Here is a 19,668-nt window from a genome sequence, read left to right on the forward strand (position 1 = left end):
GGGGACCGTCCACAGGCAGAGGCCCCGGCTGGGGCTCACGCTCGGGTGGCGGAGGCAGAGCCCAGGGGAGCCAGGAAAGCAGCCAGTCTGGACAAAGGCACCCGAGAGGATGTTCAGACTCCCTCTCAGGATGGCGGAACCCCAGGACTCTGACCCCCGAGGCTCACTGGGCAGGACATCGGGGAGCACTAACTCTTGATTATTAATTAAGCTGCAGCTCTTACTTGGCCTCAGAGACCACGGAGAAGATCAGAGCCCAGCTGGGCACAGCCTCTATCCTGCACACAGTCAGATACCCCTGGAATCTGACAGCACTCTGGTTCTTTGTGTCAGAAAAAGTAGAGTAGCCTCCACACGAACTTCAGAGAGCGACAGGAGAGTCCCTGCGACCTCTGCACTTTGTTTCTGGGGAAATCAGGCTGAGGTTTCTTGGTGCCGGGGCTCGTCCTGGTGGAGGCTCTGGGCTCCTGCTGGACCAGCCCATGTCCCCTCCCTCCCCATGCTGGACCCCACACCTGTCCTGGCTCGGTGTCCTCTTTGCCAGCCCTCCCGTCCTGCTCATGGCCCCTGAGGGCTGCTCCTACCGGCATCAGAAGACTCCAGGATCCATTTAAAGGTTTTCAAAACCTGATGGGCGCGGAGGGCAAGGTCACCCTCAGAGGAGGGACTCACTGCATGAAGGAGGGACGTTTGCTTTGTGCTAAGCTTTGGGTGGGATCCTCTGATCCTTCCTTCCCTGCATCCTGGTTACTGGTGAAGGGCGATGAATAATTCATGACCAGCCCTGCTGGGCCTAATCACCCGCTAATTGGAGGTTGAGATCAGAGGCGCTAATGGCCCCTGCAGTGACTGTGTGGAGCTTTGACAGGAGCTCCAGGACCTTATCAGCCTGTTTCCATTCTCTGGGGACCAGCTGCAGTGGCCTCACTGCCCAGACGCTGGACAGAGCCACAGGCCAATCAAAGTCACCTCAGAAGAGCTGACAGCTGTTCTGAAGGCAGTGCAAGAGCCACATGCACTTCTGACCATGGCCAGCGCTGCTTCCCAGGTGGACACTAGGAGGGCACTATCCCCGTTCTAGGAGGGCACTGTCCACGTGCTAGGAGGGCGCTGTCCACATGGGCAGGAGGGTGCTGTCCCCGTGGGTAGGAGCAGCTGCTGCCCCTCTGACCCTGCTCCGCTCTGCCAGCTTGAGGGTGGGGTGGGGGACCTGCAGGGCTCTGTGGCTGGCCCACCCCTGGCTGTAGTCCCCTCTGTGTGCAGAAGAAACTTTAGCATGTCTCAGGCCTGTAACACCCCGTCATTGATTCTTCCTGGAGACATTCTCCTGTGGCATCTGAGACACTGTAATCCATCACCTCAAGTGCTTTCATTACAGGTCTTTGTAAGGCTGTAACTTTTACCCTTGATGGAAGAAAGGGCTGAACAGCAGAGCGGAGCACGAGGAGCCAGAGACGGTTTCTCCTTTTTCAAAAACTACGAAGGAGAAATCAGTGGGTTGTAGGGGGAGGCTGAGGCTGGTGGCGGGAGGCTGGCCTTCCAGACTCCCTGTTGTGGGAGGAGGGGGGAGGACGGGACAGGTCCCCTTTCCTGGCACAGAGCTCCTAAGACCCCGCAGTTTCCTCAGAGGTGAGAGGGGAAGATGTCTTCAGCCCCCTCCCCCCACCCCCGGCCTCGGCAAGGAGAGAGGCCGGAGGCCGAGCAGAGCACCAAAGGCCATGACCCGGTCGGTCAGGCCCACACAAGGTGTCCCACGGAAGCCTCACCAGTGCCGGTGAGCAGGGGGAGGTGTGGGAGGTGCTCCTGGAGAGCGGGGCTCCTGGGCCCCCGCCTCGCCCCACACGCCTCTTCCCTCTGCCGCTCCTCAGGGGCGTCTTGCTAATAAACTGGAAACCTGGTGCGTGAACTGGTTTCCTGGGTTCTATGAGCCACAGTAGCAAATTAATTGAATCCCAGGAGAGAGGGTCATGGGAACCTCTGATTTGCAGCCACGCTGGACAGAAGTCATGGTGCCTGAAGAGGGAGGGGCGGTCTTCTGGGAATGGGCTCTCAACCTTGTCCACACGCCCCCCCTAAGAGCTGCTGCCCAGGTCAGGAGCCCTTGTCCCAGTGCCTCCCTGTGGTCCCGAGGCCTGGGGGGCCCTCTCTTCCCTCCTGGGGCGAGCACAGGGCCCACGCTTCTGAGGCCGTGGGGCTCTCTGAGTGGACCTGGGGCCTGAGCAGCTGGCACGCAGCCCGAGACAGGCGGTAAGAGCGGCCATCTGAGTCAGGCGCCCAGCCCCCTTCAGATTCTGGAGTCAGGTGCAGCGCCTCCTGCCTGGTGGCTTCCGGTCAGTTCCTAGAACTTATCCGTGGCCGGTACTTGAAGTCCTAGCTGACCAGTGTCAGAGGGAATGAATCCGCTCACAGTGCTAACGATTTCCCAGCATCAGGTAACCACCCTGCCTAGCACTGCCTTGCCCGTCCAGGCAGCAGGAAGCTGTCCGGTGACACAGGCACGACGTCAGCTCTGCGGGCCTCGGCGCCATGTGGGTGGTGGGCGGGTCAGCGTGGCCTGGGGGAGCGCCCTCCTGCACGGTGTCAGCCACCCACACCCAGCCTTTCTCTTCTGCACTTCACCTGCCCGCCTCCCCTGAAACCTTTGTTCTGTCACACACACACACCTTGTCAGTGTGACCACACTCCGGAGTCTCTTAAGGGTTAAATCCAGGGCAGCCTGCTGAAGTCTCACCATATATACGAGCAGCTGGGAGCACCCTGAAGGCTTTGGCCCTGGCCCAGGTGGGCACCCCAGCAGTGGCCCCGGCCTGTCCTTATCAGACACTGAGGTCCAGGGAGGAGCAGTACGGACAACTGGGGTTGAACCTGCCCCAGGAGAGAGGCCTGCACAGAAAGGGGAGCCGTGTCCAGGAAGGACAGGGCCCTGGAGGTTGGGGAGCTGTGTCCAGTGTGCAGGATGGCCTTGGTCCTGGCACCCAGGCGAGTGCCAGGCGGGGCAGCAGCATGGCTGGCCAGGTCAGGGCTGTGGTCAGGCCTAGCTCTGCGCTTGACCGGTTCCCATCTCTGGCCCTCGTGTCTCGTCTGCACGCCAGGCTGAGACCCCGGCCTCCAGGCTGGCTGGAGTGTTGAGGGTCCTGGCGCCATGCAGCACCAGGAAGCGTCCGGAGCCGGCAAATCTGTAGGGAAGGTGGTTTAGTGGCTGCTGGGAGACCGGGGGTATAGGGCATGAACGCTGATGGGCACAGATCTCCTTCCAGGATGGAAATTTCTCTAGGTAGTGGTGATGGCTGCACAACGTTGTGAATGTATGAAATGCCATGGAATTGAATTGTAATGATTAATTGATGTGGATTTCAATTTAACTTTTAAAATCTTGGGAAGAAAAAAGAAGGAAGGTCTGGGAAGGTGCTGGTCCCTCTGCTTCCCACTGGGACAGACACAGATTCTTGACCAGAGTCGAGGTCATGTCTCCAGGGTGTGGGACAGCAGAGAGCTCACTGGCTATGGGCCTGAACCTCACCCCTGAGAACCTCAGCCTCAGGGAGTCCGAGGGGACAGGGTGGTGCCTTTCTAGCAGGTCCCACAACCCTGAGTGGAGCGTGCAGCTCCTGAGCCGGCTTCCCAGGACGTTATCCCATGTCAGCCCCTCATCGACTGTGGCAGCGAGGGCTGTGGCTGGTTGGGGGTACCGACAGGCCACCCCCACTCCCTGCCTAGTAAGTGACCAGAATGCCAGTGGTAGTCTCCCCAGCCGTGGGAGTCCACACCCACCACCTGCCTTCCCGCATCAGCCCCTCTAGGCCTTCTCTGCCCAGGGCACCCCAGTGCCCTCGCTTCTCTGCCAGGTGCTACCGTAAAAGTGGCCATGGTCCCCGTGGCCCTCTTCATGCTGGGACACCTCCCGAGATGCCTGAAGGTGTTGGCAGCACTGGAAGACAGCCTTCATGCTCTCAGGAGCCCGAGCACCCCCAGCGTGCACCATGTGGGGCTCAAGTCTTGGCCCTCGGGTCTCCCCCATGCGTGACGTCCTGCTGGGATGCAAACACCACAGGGTATAGGCCTCTTCTTTGGAGTCCCTCTGCACCTGTCTGCTTTCCTCTCCTGTTTCTTTTTCCTTGCAGGGTCTGTAGGGACCCCACTGCCAGGCATCGAGGTGCGCATTGTCTCAGAAAACCTGAAGAAGGAGGGCTGCCCCTACATCCTCCACGCAGAAGGGAATGAGAAGGAGACCAAGGTGGGCCCCCTTTTCATGGCTGACAGCACATGGTGTCGCATAGCTGTGACCACCCAGCAGACCAGTCATAGGGGCTGGAGGGTCTCTCTGCTTGGAGGTGAAGCCCCACACTTGGGGAACACCCCTCCTGCATGATGGGTGCTGGCTGGCATTTCCTGAGGGCACCGCTTGTGGTTCTGGGCACTGCTGGTTCTGTGGGCAGCGAGGAGTCAAGGCCTGGCTGTACCAGACCCGGCCCCGGCACCCTGCCCACTGGGCACACCTGGAGACAGGGCACTACCACCTTCCTAAGGATGGCCAGGTTAAAGCAGAGGGTGCAAGCAGCATCAGTTAAAAGGCTGTGCTGCAGGACCCTGGCGCCCAAGAGCAGACCCTGACCCTGAGGGCAGGTGCGGCTGGTCCCCCAGCCTCTGGAGGCCCCTGGCGGGTTTACCCTGTAAGTAGAGGTGGCCCGCATGCGCCGAGTCACTGGTAGCTTGCTCTTAGCTTCTGTGTTATTCCAAAACTGACAAAATAGAAGAAGAAAACATTTTAGGACCTACTGATCTGCTCATCACAGGGAACAGAAGTTGGAGAAGAGTCTAGGGGTCGGCAGGAACCAGCCGTGATGTGATGGACATGGCTTCCCCAGCGCTGCCGTGTGGTCGGTTCTGCCCAGGGAGGCTGTAGAGGCAGGAATGGCTAGTCTCTTCCCGCCAAGCTTGGTCGCCAGCCCTCCCCCAGCTCTGCCCCACGCCTGGGCGGGGAGGGGCCGCGGACTGGCTTCCACAGGACAGGAGGGCTGAGGAGGTGCTGCTGGATGTCTTAGCAAAGGGGGGCGGTGGGGTGCCTGGGCGGTTTTCAGCGTGACTTCATGAAAGTGTCCAAATGGCATCAAGAATAGTGTCTTGTTTGCCTGCCAACTTGCCTGAAATAGCCCGCGGCCGCCATGAGCACCTTGGCAGAGGCGGCGGCAGCTGCCCGCGGACCAGCCGGCCGTATGCACGTCTGTCTGTGTGCTGATATCCCACAGGTTGCTTAGGCTCTGTGCATTTTTCTTCGGTCATTTTTCTGTCTATTCCCCAGACTTGACTATTTTTCTTGTCTTATCTTCAAGTTCTTCCTACTCACATCTATCTAGTGAACTTTTTCATTGCATTTATTGTACTTTTCAGCCCTAGAATATCTTTTTAGCTTTTCTCTTTTCATTAATACATCCATTTTGCTCATGCGTTGTGTTCTTGACTTTTTCACATGTTTCTTTAATTCTTTGAGCATCTTTAAGACAGTATTCCAGGATATCTGCCATTCTTTTTCAGAGACAGTTTCTGCTGACTTACTCTTTTCCTTTGAATGAGCCATTCTTCCCTGTTTCTTTGTATGCCTTGTGATTTTTTGTTGAACAGTGGGCATCTGAACGTGACGGTGTGGTAATAGTGGGAATCAGATCCTCCCCTTCTCTAGCATTTGCTGTTCTGTGTATTTTGTTTGTTTTGCTGCCTGGTGTAGGCTGTCTCAGTGCTGGCAGGCGGCCCAAGGTACAGGCTTAAGGTTGTTTTATGTCTTCTCTGTGCCTTTCCTTGGGCTTGTGCTGTCACTTTCTGGTTTTCCATGAATGTGCAGTTGTTTTTGATTATTCTAATCTTAACGTCAGGCTCCCCAAAGTGGAAAAGCAAAAAATGATAGTGGGGAGGGAGGGCAGTAGTCCTACCCGTGAAAGTCAACAGTGGGGGAGGTACAACAGTGCCCACCTGTCTTTCTGAACCTCTATGGTTAGAAACAGACACCAGAGCATAGATCCCTGGTATCTGGGGGACAGGGTCCTTTTGGCCCAGCCTGGCTCCCACAAGCTGTGTGCGAGCTGCTCAGGGATCACATGCATGGCTGCCTGCTGTGGGGCTGGGCTGGGGGTGTGTACCTGCCTCTGTGCTGAGAACTGAGCAGCCTACCGCCCAAGCCTTCCCCTGGGAGCCGCGAACCTCTAGCGGACCCCTGAGCTCCGTGGTGGTGCCGTCGGACATTCTGGCCGCGCAGCTTGCCTTGGTGAGGAGACGGAGTCCTGGCGCTCCTACATCTTCCCCTCGGGGGCTCATTTCCTTCTGTTGAGTTCTTTGTTGGATATCTGATCTGCAAGTATTTCCTTCCAGTCTGTGGCTTGTCTTTTCATTCTCTTGTATTTCATAGAGCAGAAGTCTTAGTTTTGATGAAGTCTGTTGTATTTCTTTTATGGATCACGCTTTTGGTATTCTCTCTCAGAATTCTTTGCCTAACTCCAGTTCCCAAAGGTTTTCTCCTAGGTTTTCTTCTGAAAGTTTTAGTTTTATAGTTCTACGGTTTATATTTATATCTTTATGATGCATTTTGAGAGAATTTTTGCATACTATGTGAGGTTTAAGTGAAGATTCTTTTGCGTGTGTGTGTGTGTGTGTGTGTGTGTGTGTGTGCGTGTGTGTGTGTCCACTTGTTCAAAACTACTCTTTGTTGGGAAGACTGCCCTTTGTTCATTGTATTACCTTTACAACTTTGTCAGAAATCAAGTGTGCATATCTGAGCAGGTCTTCATATAGGTCACATGTTCTCCTCCATTCATCTCTGTATCTGCTCCTCTGCCAAATGCCACTGTACTGATGACTGCGGCTTTATAATAAGTCCCAAAATTATGTTATTCCACAAACTTTGCTCCTCTGGTTCAAAGTTATTTAGCTACCCTGTTTCTTTTGTGCCCATGCCAATTTTATGAATAGTTTGTCTTTATAAAATCCATTTAATGCAAAAAATCACATTAACTCTATAGATCCATTTGGGGGGAATCAGCATATTTTCTACGATGAGTTTCTGATCTGTGCACACAGCTCATCTCTCCTTGTATCGGGTCCGCTGTGCCGTGGGTGTGGGTGTGCGTGTGTTTCAGCGCACTGACCCTAGACATTTCTGTTGGATTTATACCTAAGTTTTCCTTCTTTTCTTTTCTCCTTCTATTCCCCCTCCTCTGTTTCGTCTTATTTTTAAACTGTTGTAAGTGTAGAAATTTTTGTCTCTAATTGTTCATCGCTAGCATTCAGAAATACAATTGGCTTGAGTGTGTTGGCTTCATGTTCTTTAGTAACCTTGATAAATCCACTTACTATGTTTAGGGTTTTTTTGTTGCAGATTCCTTATAATTTTATACATATACAATCATGTTTTCTGCCAATAGGAACAGTTTTCTTTCTTTCCGATCTGTATGATTTTTTCATTTCTTTTTCTTGCCTTATTGCCCCAACTAGGGTTTCCAGTGTGAGATCAGATAGTGACTCGTGGTTATCCTTGTCTTGTTTCTGATCTTATGGGAGCGGTGGTTTGATCTTTTACTCTTAAGCATTAGCTGTAGGCTCTTTTGTAGATGCTGTTCTATTTATTTCTCTGTTGATCTCCGAGCTCCCGGATTCTTCTTCCGTGGTCTCCATTCTGCTACTGCGCCCGTCTAGTGAATTCTTCTTACTCATTTTTCAATTCTAAAATTTCTATTTCTGCTTTGTATCTTTTCTCTCCTGAGACTTTCTGCTTTTCCATTTATTTCCAAGAGTGTTTGCTTCCACTGCTTCGAGCACTTTATGTGCTTTAAAGTCTTTGCTGGGCCCTCCCCAGGTCTGTGCCGTCTGCTGTTGCCCTGCACTGGGGTCTTTTCTGCAGGAGCTGACATTTTCCTGGTCTGTGTAATGAGTAATTTTGTGTCCTAGACATTTTTAATGTCATTAGACTCCAGACCTTGTTTACTCAGTGCGGAATTTGATGTCTTTGTTCTGCTGTTAGCAGGTGGCTTAAGTTTGCAAGTTCCGACTTTTCTCTGGGGTTAGATTCCCTGTCAGTTCATTCTCAAAGCCTCTGTCTTGCTTTGCATACCTGCCCTGCAGGTGTGCCATCCTGTGGCCAGTCTCACCTTGGCAGTGGAGCAGATAAAGGGTAGCAGTGGAAAAATCAGTGAAATTCAAATAAAGCCTATGGTTTAGTTGAAAAAGCACATACAAGTCTCCTCAGAACAGTCTGGGCGGCAGCAGACTGGCTGGGCCCAGACCGCAGCCCGGCCGCCTCTTGGGTGTCCCCCTCCCTCCAGGGGCCGGGCCAACAGCTCAGCAGCAGGACTCAGCGAGCAGGCCGCCACCGCCCTCCGCCCTGCGTCCGCCCCGGGGAAGCTCAGACTTCCAGTCCTCGATCAGGTGGTTTTATAGCCCATTTCAAAGGGTCTCTGATTTTTAAAAAGCAGGGATGATTCTTCCTCCAGTAAAGTTCATTCCAAATGGGAGTTGACGAGCTAAGTAAGACTAGGACGTCATCTGATGTCTTGGTTCAGGCACGTCTGTAGATTCAGAATAACGCAGCCAGCATGAAGCCAGCAGCAGCTTCCCCGAGGCCCCTGTGGCCCACAGGGTGCCTGCTCGTGTGCTCGCCTCAGTGCGCCACGGAAACCCCCGCTCGGCGTCCCGTCAAACCCACTCTCCCTGCAGCTCTCTGCTGTGCTCACAGCAGAGACGCACGGAGATCCCTCCTTCCCGGGACCGGGTGCGCCTGGTGGCCCCCCCGGTCGCCCAGGGTTGCATGGAGCCCTCCTCTCTTTGTCAGCTGCTCTGTCACCTTCCTTTTCACCGAGCAGAGTAACCAGCCCAGAGGGCCCTACAGCGGCCACAGAGCCTCTCTGGTAGCCACGGAGGCTGTGGGCAGCTGCCCGCTTCTTGTGTTCCGGGCTTTGTCCAAAACACTCCCTGGAGACAGAGTTTCATGGGGACACCAGAAGCACAGCTTCAGAAGTGGACAGAAGCTCAGATCCAGCTGAGCCTTGGGCTCTGAGGCCTGGGCCAGTCTCTCAAACCTTTAGATTGGAGGACAGAGTTATTTTAAGATGAACAAAGTAGCATTCAGCTCCCTGCCCAGGGCTGCCGTGATTGAGTTCCAGTCCTGAAAGCTGCATTTTTCAGTCATTTCCCACAAAGTGTCTAATCTCAGAAGAGCATGTGGACAGGCAGGTGGAGACCCTGCCCTGCGAGGTGTGTGCTTTGACGTGTGTGTGTCTCCTGTGCTGCAGGTGACCCCGGGGTTCAAGGAGAAGGAAGGGGAGCTCTTGGTCAGGGGGCCCTCCGTGTTCCGGGAATACTGGGGCAGACCTGAGGAGACAAAGAAGGCCTTCACCTCAGATGGCTGGTTCAAGACAGGTAGGAGGGAGGGGCCGGAGGGGGTGTGGCTCAGCCACTGTGGGCGTCACTGTGTGGGGCACCCCCATAATCTCCCGTGGAGGGCAGACGGCGGGCAGCATAGGGGCACTTTCTGTGTCTCCCATCTCTGCAGTTGCACCCAGCACCCTGCTCCCCCCAGACCCTAGAACACAGCTTCTGAGACCGCAGCCATGAGGGGGGCCTCCAGGCTCTGGGGTGAGGCTTCCACCTGCCCCTCTGCCCTCAGGGGTCAGGACTCAGCCACCTCCCACCACCACTGGGCTCCAGTCAGAGGCCCTACTCACTCCCAGCCACCCACCTGCTTTCAAATCTTCCCCTCCCCTACTCAAGACCAAAGTCCTTTTGATAGAATAGAATATGGGTTTATATATGTATAGAATGTGTTTGTATGGCTGTTGGTGGTACGGCTCCCAGAGTCACCCTGGGCTGAGCCTTGGTCCCAGGTGTGGGCAGATGGAGCCCACCCCTGCTGGAATGGAGGTGGGGCCCTCACCTGCTCTGAGGGCCTCTCCCCTTTCATCCCCCAGTTCCCCGGCCCCCCTGCCCCTGACCCCGGCCATCCTGACCAGTCCTGGGAACGTGCAGGTTCACAGCCGCACTGATTGGTTTATGTGCTCGTTGGCAACAGGTCCCGACACCCAGTGGGTGGGTTTTGGGGTGGGCTCTACTTCCTGCCTGCCTGTCTATATGCATAAAACCCTTGTGCGGAGCACACATTTCGTAGTAATCTTACAGCAGTATTTCCCAAAGAGAAAGCCTGCCTTCATCTGTCGTCATGTGTGGCCCCATAGTCAGAAACGCTCTCTGCTCCGCTGCCTGTGGGGAGCACAGCTCTGGAGAAGGCAGCAGCCTGCGGAGGGACAGGTGCTCTGGGGTGCCGTGGGGTGCTGCCGCGCGCATCTGAGACGGGGAGAGGGCGTGTTGGGGGGCAGCCACCCCATGGCTTGTGCTGCTCGCGGCTGACGCCCACACACATGCCACCTCACCAGGCTCAGGCCAGTGTGAGCTGTGGGGTGGGTCTCGTCCCCTCTCCTCCTGCTGCCGCCATGGGTCTGAGGTCTCCAAGTGACAGAGCAGAGGGCTGTGTGGAGATGCCCCGGCAGTCTCCGGGTGCTGTGTGGGCCATCCAGGGGAGGCTTGAGGGTGAAGGGGCAGCTGGAGGGTCCTCCGGGGGGATTAGGTGGCCCCTCTCTGCCCCTCTGGCAGGGGTCACCTTCGGTCTGCCTTGCTGGCCCCGGCCAGTCCTGCATCTAGGCTGTTCTCCCACAGCCGTCTGTGGCCCACTGCCCTCAGGCCCTGGGAAGTGTGTTTCCCACAAGCTGTGGTTGGAAGTGTCCTGTCCCTACTGTCCCTCCATGCTGGGCAGAGAGAGCAGGTGTGTGCAGGGCTCTGAAGGGTGTGCATGGTGGACATCTGTCAGCCCCAGAGTAGAGGCCGGTGCCCTGGGAGGCCTGGCAGGGGCATGTGGGGCGGGTCAGCAGAGGGTTTGCAGGTTGAGACCAGGAGCCCGGGTTGCCTCCTCCGGGCCCTCAGCTAACACGCCGGCCTTTGTCAACGCTGCGTTAATACCAGGTGGTCTGGCAGCAGCAGGCCCCTCACATGCCCCCCAGCGCAGGGTCGAAAGGCTGCTCCTGGGCTAAGCGTGCCTGTGGGACGTGCCCCCTGTAGCCCTCGGAATCGCCCCAAGTGGAGGCCTAACTTGACGTTGTGGCCGTCTCCTTTATTTTTAAATTCAGTAAGAAGATGCAGGATTTTTTTCTTTAGCAGACGGGTAGCCGAAGCCCCATGGATGCTGCCAGCAGGCTCACTGAGAAGGGGCGGCGGCCACGCGGCTCGCGGGCAGTCTCAGTGCGGTCTAGTCCCTCTCCTGATGAGCACTTCAGCTGAAAGGAATAGCATGCGTTAATTATTTGGGAGATGTCTTTAGGAGAAAATGATTTTGAAATTCAGTTTAATTTCATTGTAATGCGCGGCAAACAGGAAGGGAGTATGTGTGTTTAATTGGCTCTCGGGGGTAAGGCCGGGCCTCGCGCCTTTGTCACGGCCATTAGCGCTGCAGACTGCGTAATGAGCACCAGCGCCCACAGCTGCTGCTCCTCAGGGATGGTAGGATTGAATAGAAATCAGGGTAAACTGAACTTAACCCTTTCCCTGGCCAGCGCCTCCTGCCACCCAGACTCTGGTGGCACCAAGAGCTGCTGCCACTGGGCTCCACGTGTGGGGAAGGAGACTGGCAAGTCTGGGACCTGCACACGCTCAGGACACAGAGAAGACACAGGGGGGAAGAGGACAGGAAGTGGGCAAGGACACACTGCCACCCCTCCTGTCCCCCCAACACTCCCCTGAGCAATTCTGTCCTTCTGCAGAGACTGATAACTGAACATGGGAAACGAAAGAGCATCTCTGACTTTAAACATACTCTGTCCCATGCCATGTACTGTCACAGAGTGGACTGCGTGTGGCTGATTGAGGAGGAGACGTCTGGATGGCTGGGTGACCGTGGGGAGGCCCTGGGCCTCATGGGGTCAGGCAGGAGCCCTCCCCTTTCTCCCGCACAGTGGGCACAGCACAGACATTGAAAGCTGTTCATTTAAGAAAACGGCAAAGAGAAAGCCTTGCCGCGCGTTGGGACCACACAGAGAGCTGTTTCCTGGGGGCCGGGCCCCCCCAAGTGCGCAGCCTGAGCAGGACCGTGGAGGTGTGGAGACGCCGTCGTCTGTGTGACGTTACGGCTGACTGTGATCCCTGGGAACCACTCACGAGCCTGGCAGCTCTGCTAGGGACATGGCACAGGGGACACGCGGATCACTGGAGAGGTGCCGTTCCTGTAGGAATATGGGACGTGTCTCCCTTCCTAGTGACAGAGGTAAACGTGGAAACTCCGGGCAGCAGACAGGCAGAGCTCTGTAAAAGGCTGACCCTCAGTACCATGAGGCAGGGACCCCCACCACGGGTGGGACTAGGCATGGAGTTTTTTTAAGAATCTATTCAAAGAAAATAATCAGGTGGTGAAAGGTGGATGCCAGAGATGTCTGCCGAAGCACTGTTGGTACGAGACACGGGGACCCCGCGGCTGTGGCAGGTCTTGCGATGTCCAAGCAGCAGGCACGGCGAGGCCTGTGGAAGCGGCGTCTGAGGAACGGCGACGTGAGGAGAGCCCCTGCCAGCGTCGCCCGTGCGCGTCTGGTGTGTGCATGCCAAGCACAGGGCGCTGTCTGCTGCTATCTGCAGTTTTCATTCCTTCCTCATTTTCTCTCTAGTCAGTGAGTCTGTCTCTGTCATAAACTCAGAGAAGTACAAACTTATAAATCTTACACTGAAGTGCGCCTCCGTGAAGTCGGCCTCAGAGAGGCACTCGGGCTCTGTTCAGCTCCTGCCCAGGTGGCGTGCCCACGGCTGCTCTGAGCTCTGATGGTCTGTGCTGTAGGACTGCTGTCATTCTGCCCAAGTCACAGCTCGGAGTCAGGCAGATGGCTGCCAGCAGGGACCCCAGGGCTCCCATGTCAGTGGCGTGATAGTACGCCTAGCTGAAGGTCACCCCGTCTCCAGAACAGGCCAGGAGCGACCACTGCTGGGGGCCGTCCTCAAGAGGACATGTCTGCCCAGTGCCCCGTGAGCTGGGCCCCAGCAGTGGGGGGCTCCTCACCTGCTCCCTGTCGAATCGGGGTTATGCCTGCCCTCCCTACTCCCAGAGGCTGCCCCCCGGGACACAGCCCTGAGATGTGCCTGGATCCAGGCACGGCTTCTGGAAGCTTTGGGATGTGGTGGGCAGGAGCAGAGCTGCCAGTCCTGGCCCCATGCAAGCCTCAAGTAGAGACTCCCTTATCGATTGCACCTGCTGCCAGCCAGCCTGGAGTGGCATCCTCTTTCTTCTGTCTCTCCCTGCCCTCCGTGTACATGTGTGCTAGTTTCAGATCACACCTGGGCAGCTCCCAAGATGCTCACAGATCTACAACCATCTCACGTCTGAGCCACGTACTCGAGCCCAGGGCAGGCAGTCAGGCCGCGTCAGACAAGGGGTCCCTGCAGGGACGTGGCTGTTCAGCCGGCAGCTGCCCTGTGCTTCCCCGGCTGCAGGAGGCTGAGCTCCATGTGCCCTGGTTGTGCACACAGATGTCCCCCGGCTGTGGCTTGGTCCCCTTGCTGATGGCACCTTTCATATGTGGAAGGTTGGGTTGGGTCATGGCCCTGGGTCCCTGAGTGTGGGCCTTATTTTTTATCTTGCTTAAAAACCCTTTACAGTGGTCAGGAAGATTCTCCTGCATCTCCACGCTCTGCTAGCACCAAGTCAGGTCTCCAATCCACCCAGAGCCGGCTTCTGTGTGGGGTAGCACCATGGCGTCACAGTGTGCCCTCTGTCCCCCCGAGCTCCTGCCCTAGCAGACTGGCTCCTGGGGCCCATTTATCCATCCTGGTGGCTCCCAGACCTGCGGGTGTGTTTTTTATCAGTCACACCTGCATGATGTAAAGACTCCATTGGCTTCCCCTGTTTGGGAGGGTAGCCAGCTGCGTGGACCTGTCAGCTATTCCTTTGATTTTGACTTTGTACCCTAAACTCTGGGATGGCCTCCTCCAGGCCTCCAGCTGGGCCGAACTGTGCCCCGGAGCCCTCTCCTGTCAAGGCCGGTGGCAGGGTCTGTGCTGTGAGGCCATAACGTGCTGCCAGAGCCAAGCTGTTGGGAGCCGTGGCTCCTTCGGAACTGTTCCCAAGTCGGGAGGACATTCCCATCCCAGCGGCACCTCCTCTGGGAGACCCCAGGGCCCCATGTCCCCCGGCTAAGCTGGTTGCCCCACATCAGCCCAGCTCCCACCTGGGCCACCCATCATCCACAGCCCCGTCCGCGATCTTGGCCCTTATCTGGGGCCCCCGTTCCCGGGAACCTCCTGCGCCTGCACGTGTGGGATGTGCGCTCTTGGAGAGCATGCAGTGTTCTGTGCGGGACAGAGTTCCGTGGAGACCGCCTCTCTGGGCTCTGGCCCCGCTGCAGCCAGGCTGTTCCTGGTGCCTCACGACCTTTCCCCTCTTTGGAGGTCAGAGAACCTTCCCTCTGTCCTGAGTCCTGAAGTCCGACTGGCCGTGCACCTCGGGTGCCGTGACTCAGGGACTGGTCTGGCTGGTCTTCTCCCTGCTCCATGCCCGGCTGGCCCCGGGGCGGAGAGCAGGAAGGGTGGTGGGGAGGCCGAGCTCGCGGTCCACACCCCCGAGCGCCTGAAGGGCCGGGCGCCACCTGCTCCTCACTGCCGCCCCTGGACTGCCTGTCAGCACCCTGTGCCCTCACAGCGGTGTTGTTGGCCCGCCAGGTGCCCGGCCTCTCGTTCCTCTGGCCTCCGGCCTCTGTCTCCCTTATCGTCACCCCCTTCCCAGGACTCCCTTACTGGCAGTCACCACTGCGTCGGCTTCGGGAGGGAGGCGCCCTCGCCCCGCCTCTGCCTGGTGTTTCTCAGGTGCGGTGAACTCCCCTGGCAGTTGCTATGTCTTGTCTTCCTTCTGGCACCTTCCCCAGCCTCCTCCCTGCAGGAGTGGGTCCCAGACAGCAGCTGCAGGGAGGGAGGAGTGGCAGGTGGGTCCGTCTTTCTGGAGCCCAGCGTGGGTGGCGGCCATCCCCAAGCGCCTGGGAGAGGTGGCTGGGGTCCCATGCTTGCCCCTCCCCCTGTAGGTGGGGTCAGGACTGAGCAGACGTGGGAAGGGCCTCTGGGCAAAGCTGCTGGTGGGTGGGGGTGCCAGCGGCAGTGGTGACAGGCACCCGCCATCTCCTCCAGGACCAGGACCTGAGTCTCAGAAGCGCCGGGGCCACTGCAGGGCTGGGGTCTCAGCCAGCTCGTTTCTGTCTGCGTCTGTCCAGCCGGGTTGGGGCGCTGGGGACGCTCTGGATACACAGGGGTCAGGGCTTGTGCCATTCCCCAGGGCCCCCAACCCTGGAGCCCTCTGAGGGCCATGGTGGGCAGGACCGGGTCTGCTGCCCACACTGGCCACGCATCTGTTTAAGGCAGAGACACGAAACAGCACAGGATTTGAGAGCGGCACGTAAGCCCTGCTGGAAACCCTTGCTCCTGAGCTCGGGGTCGCAAGAGCTTATTGATGGTGGTTCCATGACAGTGAGCCCCTTTGATGTGGGTGCCAAAGCCAGGGGTGTGAGACTGAGTCCAGCATTAGTGTGTTTTGGTAAATATGTTGTAAAAAGCAAATGTCGTTAGCTTGGTGCTGTGTGGGTTGCTGACCTTCCCCTTGGGCAGCCTCTGCTGCTCTCTCAAGACTTGGCTTAGGCCCTTGGCTTCCGTGTCCTGGGCCCTTACAACAGGGCTGGATGCCCAAAGAACATGTGGGGTTCCTATGGCCAGGATCCCCACTGAACTTAAACCACCTGATGACGTAACTGGCCTGTTGCTGGGCTGCCGCTTCCACACCCGTAGGCAATAAGCTATTATTGTGCTGTATAGAGAGCTCGGCTCCACCTACCGCTGGAGGACAAGCCAGGTAATAAAGCCTTTCACCCCAAGAACATTTTACTGTCATTTTTTTTGGTCAAATTGACTCCATAGCAAACTTGCCCAGGGCTGAAACCCACTGGCAAGACAATTGGCATAGTCGGCAGGGTTCATTGTTGACCAAGGGAAAAGACAGGCTGCCCTTATGGGAGGGGTGCTTCAGCCAGCTGCCCCGGTGAATGGGGAGACAGTGGATCGTCCCCTAGTGGGTATGTGGTCTGAGGGGCTTGCCTCCTACAGGACTGGGCCCCACCCCTGGGCTGGAGGCAAGTGGAGGTGACACCCGAGGCAGTGGGGTGGCCCTTGGTATGGTAAGCGGTACCCAGGAGGCAGCCGGGACTGTGGGTTGGCTGCGCCTCACAGTATTGAAAAAGTCTACAGAAGACAAGGACATGCTCCTGAAAGAGACACAAGAAACGGCGGCACGAGAACGCGAGCTGCGAACTGCTGTGGATTCCCTGAAGCATAAATGGCACCAACGCGAGAGGAGGCAGCGAGGTGTGCGCTTGACTCTGCACAGCGTGGGAACTGAGCCCCCACCTCCCCAGGATTCGGGGGAGCCGCAGAGCCCTGGATGGAGAGAGCTGTGTTCTGAGAACTTATACTTTCCTTCTGGTCTGAAATAAAACAGGGAGAGAGAAAAGGATTGTGTTGAGACTGGAAAGCTGAATGAAGGAGCAAAATGACAGACATTGACCACCAGGTGGAGGTCGGCCAGTTCTTGTCTTCATCATGGAGAAGGGTTCAGAGACAAGTGCAGCTGGCTTACGCAACAAGAAGGTTCATTTGATATAAAACGTGACACTCAGACAGGAGTGCAGTGACCTCAGAGAGGAGGCGCATTCAAGGGTTTAGGGTGTGGGGTCTCACAGGGCCTTGCGGGAGGTAGGGGTCGGCCTAAGGCAGGATGTATAGAGGCGATTCATGATTCCTTTGAAGTTCTGTCTTAAGAATAGATTATTCAGGTGACTGTTGACCCAGCTCTCAGCATTCTCTATCCACACAGGTTCCTTTACGCTGCACGTCTGTCTCTGGTCCCGGTCACAGTTACTCAGTTGATTAAGGGACTGGAAGGGTAAGAACGGCGTGTAGATCGAGCCAGAGAACAAGCCGAGCCCTTTTTGCAGGCCGAGTGGATTTTACAAAGGCATGAGCCTCGCCCCATTTCCCTGCCCTGCCTCGCAGTGGGGCTCCTGACGTCTGCCAGGGCCCCCTGGGTGTGCGCGCGCCGCAGACAAGCGGGCCTCCGCATCCCAGAACCTCCCTGACGGGCAGGGGACCAGGCCGACCACCAGCTGGCCAGCGTCGTGGGGAGGCGAGTCTTTGGGGCCTGCCGCCACAGGGATCCAGGCAGGGCCCCTACCTGAGATGGGCTGCGCCCCCTGACACAGCCCGGGGCCAGACTGACCCGGGGCTGACCCCACGTCCCTCTCCACCAGCCGCACACAGCCTTCAGGGCTGCCCCTCGGCAGGACAGAGCGGGAGGCCCCTGTGCGGCTCAGGTCTCATCCTGACCCCGCTGCTCCGTGCACATGTGCACCCCAGGGCAGGGAAGCTGTCGTGGGCGTCTGGAACAAGGAGCAGGGCTGGGTCCCCGGGTCCTGCCCAGCACCCCCGGAGAGGCTGGGAGCCGACACCTGAGGCCGAGTGGAGCCTGACAGCAGCATTAGTCAGCCTGATAGGCCATTTCCTACCTTTGTCCGACACTTGTTTCCAGTCATGACACAGATCTTCCTTTAAAAAATCATTGCTTAGACGTGGTGTGTGTGGGGTCACGGGGAAGACAGTGTAGCTCAGAGAAGGCAAATAGGAACTCTGGGCATCTTACTACACTGATGGACAGTGACTGCAATGGGACGTGGGGGGGACTCGATAATTAGGGTGAATGTAGTAACCACATTGTTTTTCCTGTGAAACCTTCATAAGAGTGTGTATCAATGGTACCTTAATAAAAATAAAAATCATTGCTTAGTCATGACGCAGGGCAGGTGCTGGGGTGACTGTGGGCGTGAGCCCAACAGGGAGGCTGCAAACTTCTCCGTAAACCAAAGCTTTTATCTTGAAACGTGCACAGATTCACAGGAAGCTTCAAGTAACGTGCGTGCAGGGCAACCCTCGCACCTCCACCTGTTTCGCTGGCTGTCTGCATCCTGTGTAGCTGGGACAAGGCCAAAGCCAGTCCCCGGGCAGCCTGCATCCCAGCTCCACACACACTTGCACATGGCGCGTGTACGGACCCAGCTCTCTGCCCTTGTTACATGTGTGGATCTGTGTAACCATGTAGATGAGATGTTTTTGTCACCTTAAGGCTCCTATGCACTGCCACGTGGTGGCCTCACACCTGTTCCCCTCCGCCCACTGCCCTGATCCCTGGCCACCTCTGTTCCCTGTGGTTCAGGGAATGTCACAGACGTGGAGTCACATAAATGCGACCATGGGGTATGGGCCTTGTCCCCTCAATGTCATTTCCTAGAGGGCCACGTGCCTACGACCAGCCGCTGCTCAGGAGAAGCATGGCAGAGATTGGCCACAGTGCAGTGCCAGCCACCCAGTTCTGGGCACCACCACCCAAAACCAGGCCCCAGTCATCCTACCAGGTGGAACCCACGTGTCATCAGAGGCTGAGCTGCACATTAGCTACAGGCTACCAGCCAGCCTCCAGCGTGAGGTGGGTGAGGCCGGCAATGGTGGGCACCCCTCCACTGGGCCCGGCTGCCTCAGCCTCCAAGGGCCTGAAGTGTCATGTGTGGGCAGGTGGCACCCCGAGAGAGCTGAGCCACACACAGGGTCGGGAGGCGCACGGGAAAGGTCGTGGAGGTGCAGGAAGCCCGAGGATTTCATTACCTCTGTGCAGAAGGTGGCACTTTGCTACATGTGAAGGCATGAGGCCTCACAGTGTCCAGGCCGTCGGCTGCGGGCAGCCAGCAGGCGCTGTCCCTGGGTGGCGTGTGTCCGGGAGGCACTGCCCACAGTGGGCCTCTCCCTGCTGGGGGAGCCAGGCTGCTGTCCGGCCCTCGCGCTTTCACCCCGCAGGCTCTCCTAGCCTGGGGCTCTGAGGCCGTGTGAACCCTGCCCCCTGCCTCAGAGCATGGCGGTGGTTCCATCCCACATTTTTTTCTTTTCAAATTTATTTTAAAATGTTAGTGTCTGCTCTGGGGTCTTGGGACATCTGGACTTGCCTTGTCCCTTGACTCCTCTCAGATACTGCCTGACGTGGGCAGGGTGCCTTCGGGCTCACAGGGTTCCTGCTTCCACTGCGCACGCGGCTCTGTCCCCGCGTCGCTCAGTAGCCATGCCATGTACATAATGGCACTCACACGCACCTGCCAGTGGGCTTGTGTACACAGCAGCCCCCCACGGGTCTGCCGCTGTGCTCCACATCCCGCACACCCTGTAGGCTGAGGCCCCCTCGGACTGAAACGGGCTCCAAGACGAAGGCGTGCTCTGGGTGAGGAGCATGGGACTCCGGGAAGCTCCTGGCCAGGCTCCCTGTGCCGGAACCGAGCATCTCGGCAGACATCCCAGAAAATGGAGCACAAGGCCTTGGAAGGGGTGTTCGGAGGCCCCGCCTCCCAGGGCGCCCTGCGCTGCGGCTTCCACCGCACCTGGTGCTGTCCTGCCCTGCCCAGCTGCCCTCCGGCTGCCCCCAGCTCTCTGCCCACTGCCCCCACTGCGCCTCAGCCCCGCCTGTGCTGCCCCTTCAGAGGTGTTCCGTGCACCAGGGGCCCCTTCCTCGAGGCCAGTGTGAACTGCTCTGTGTCC

The 19,668-nt window shown here is 57.4% G+C and overlaps 1 protein-coding gene across 8 annotated transcripts in view; it reads left to right on the forward strand.

The window, feature by feature from the left end:
• The window catches only part of ACSF3 (acyl-CoA synthetase family member 3), a 51,918-nt gene that overhangs the window by 22,525 nt on the left and 9,725 nt on the right, over positions 1-19,668 (forward strand). For 7 of the 8 annotated variants that reach the window (XM_036993973.2, XM_073226103.1, XM_036993971.2 and 4 more), the window contains exons 6-7: positions 4,122-4,234; positions 9,273-9,399. In XM_036993973.2, the coding sequence (XP_036849868.2) occupies positions 4,122-4,234; positions 9,273-9,399 (240 nt within the window). Of the gene's footprint in view, positions 1-4,121; positions 4,235-9,272; positions 9,400-11,579 lie in introns of all 8 variants that reach the window. The other variant, XM_073226104.1, reaches the window with a different exon arrangement.

The sequence above is a fragment of the Manis javanica genome, chromosome 17 (assembly GCF_040802235.1).
Source record: "Manis javanica isolate MJ-LG chromosome 17, MJ_LKY, whole genome shotgun sequence".
Taxonomy (NCBI): Eukaryota; Metazoa; Chordata; class Mammalia; order Pholidota; family Manidae; genus Manis; species Manis javanica.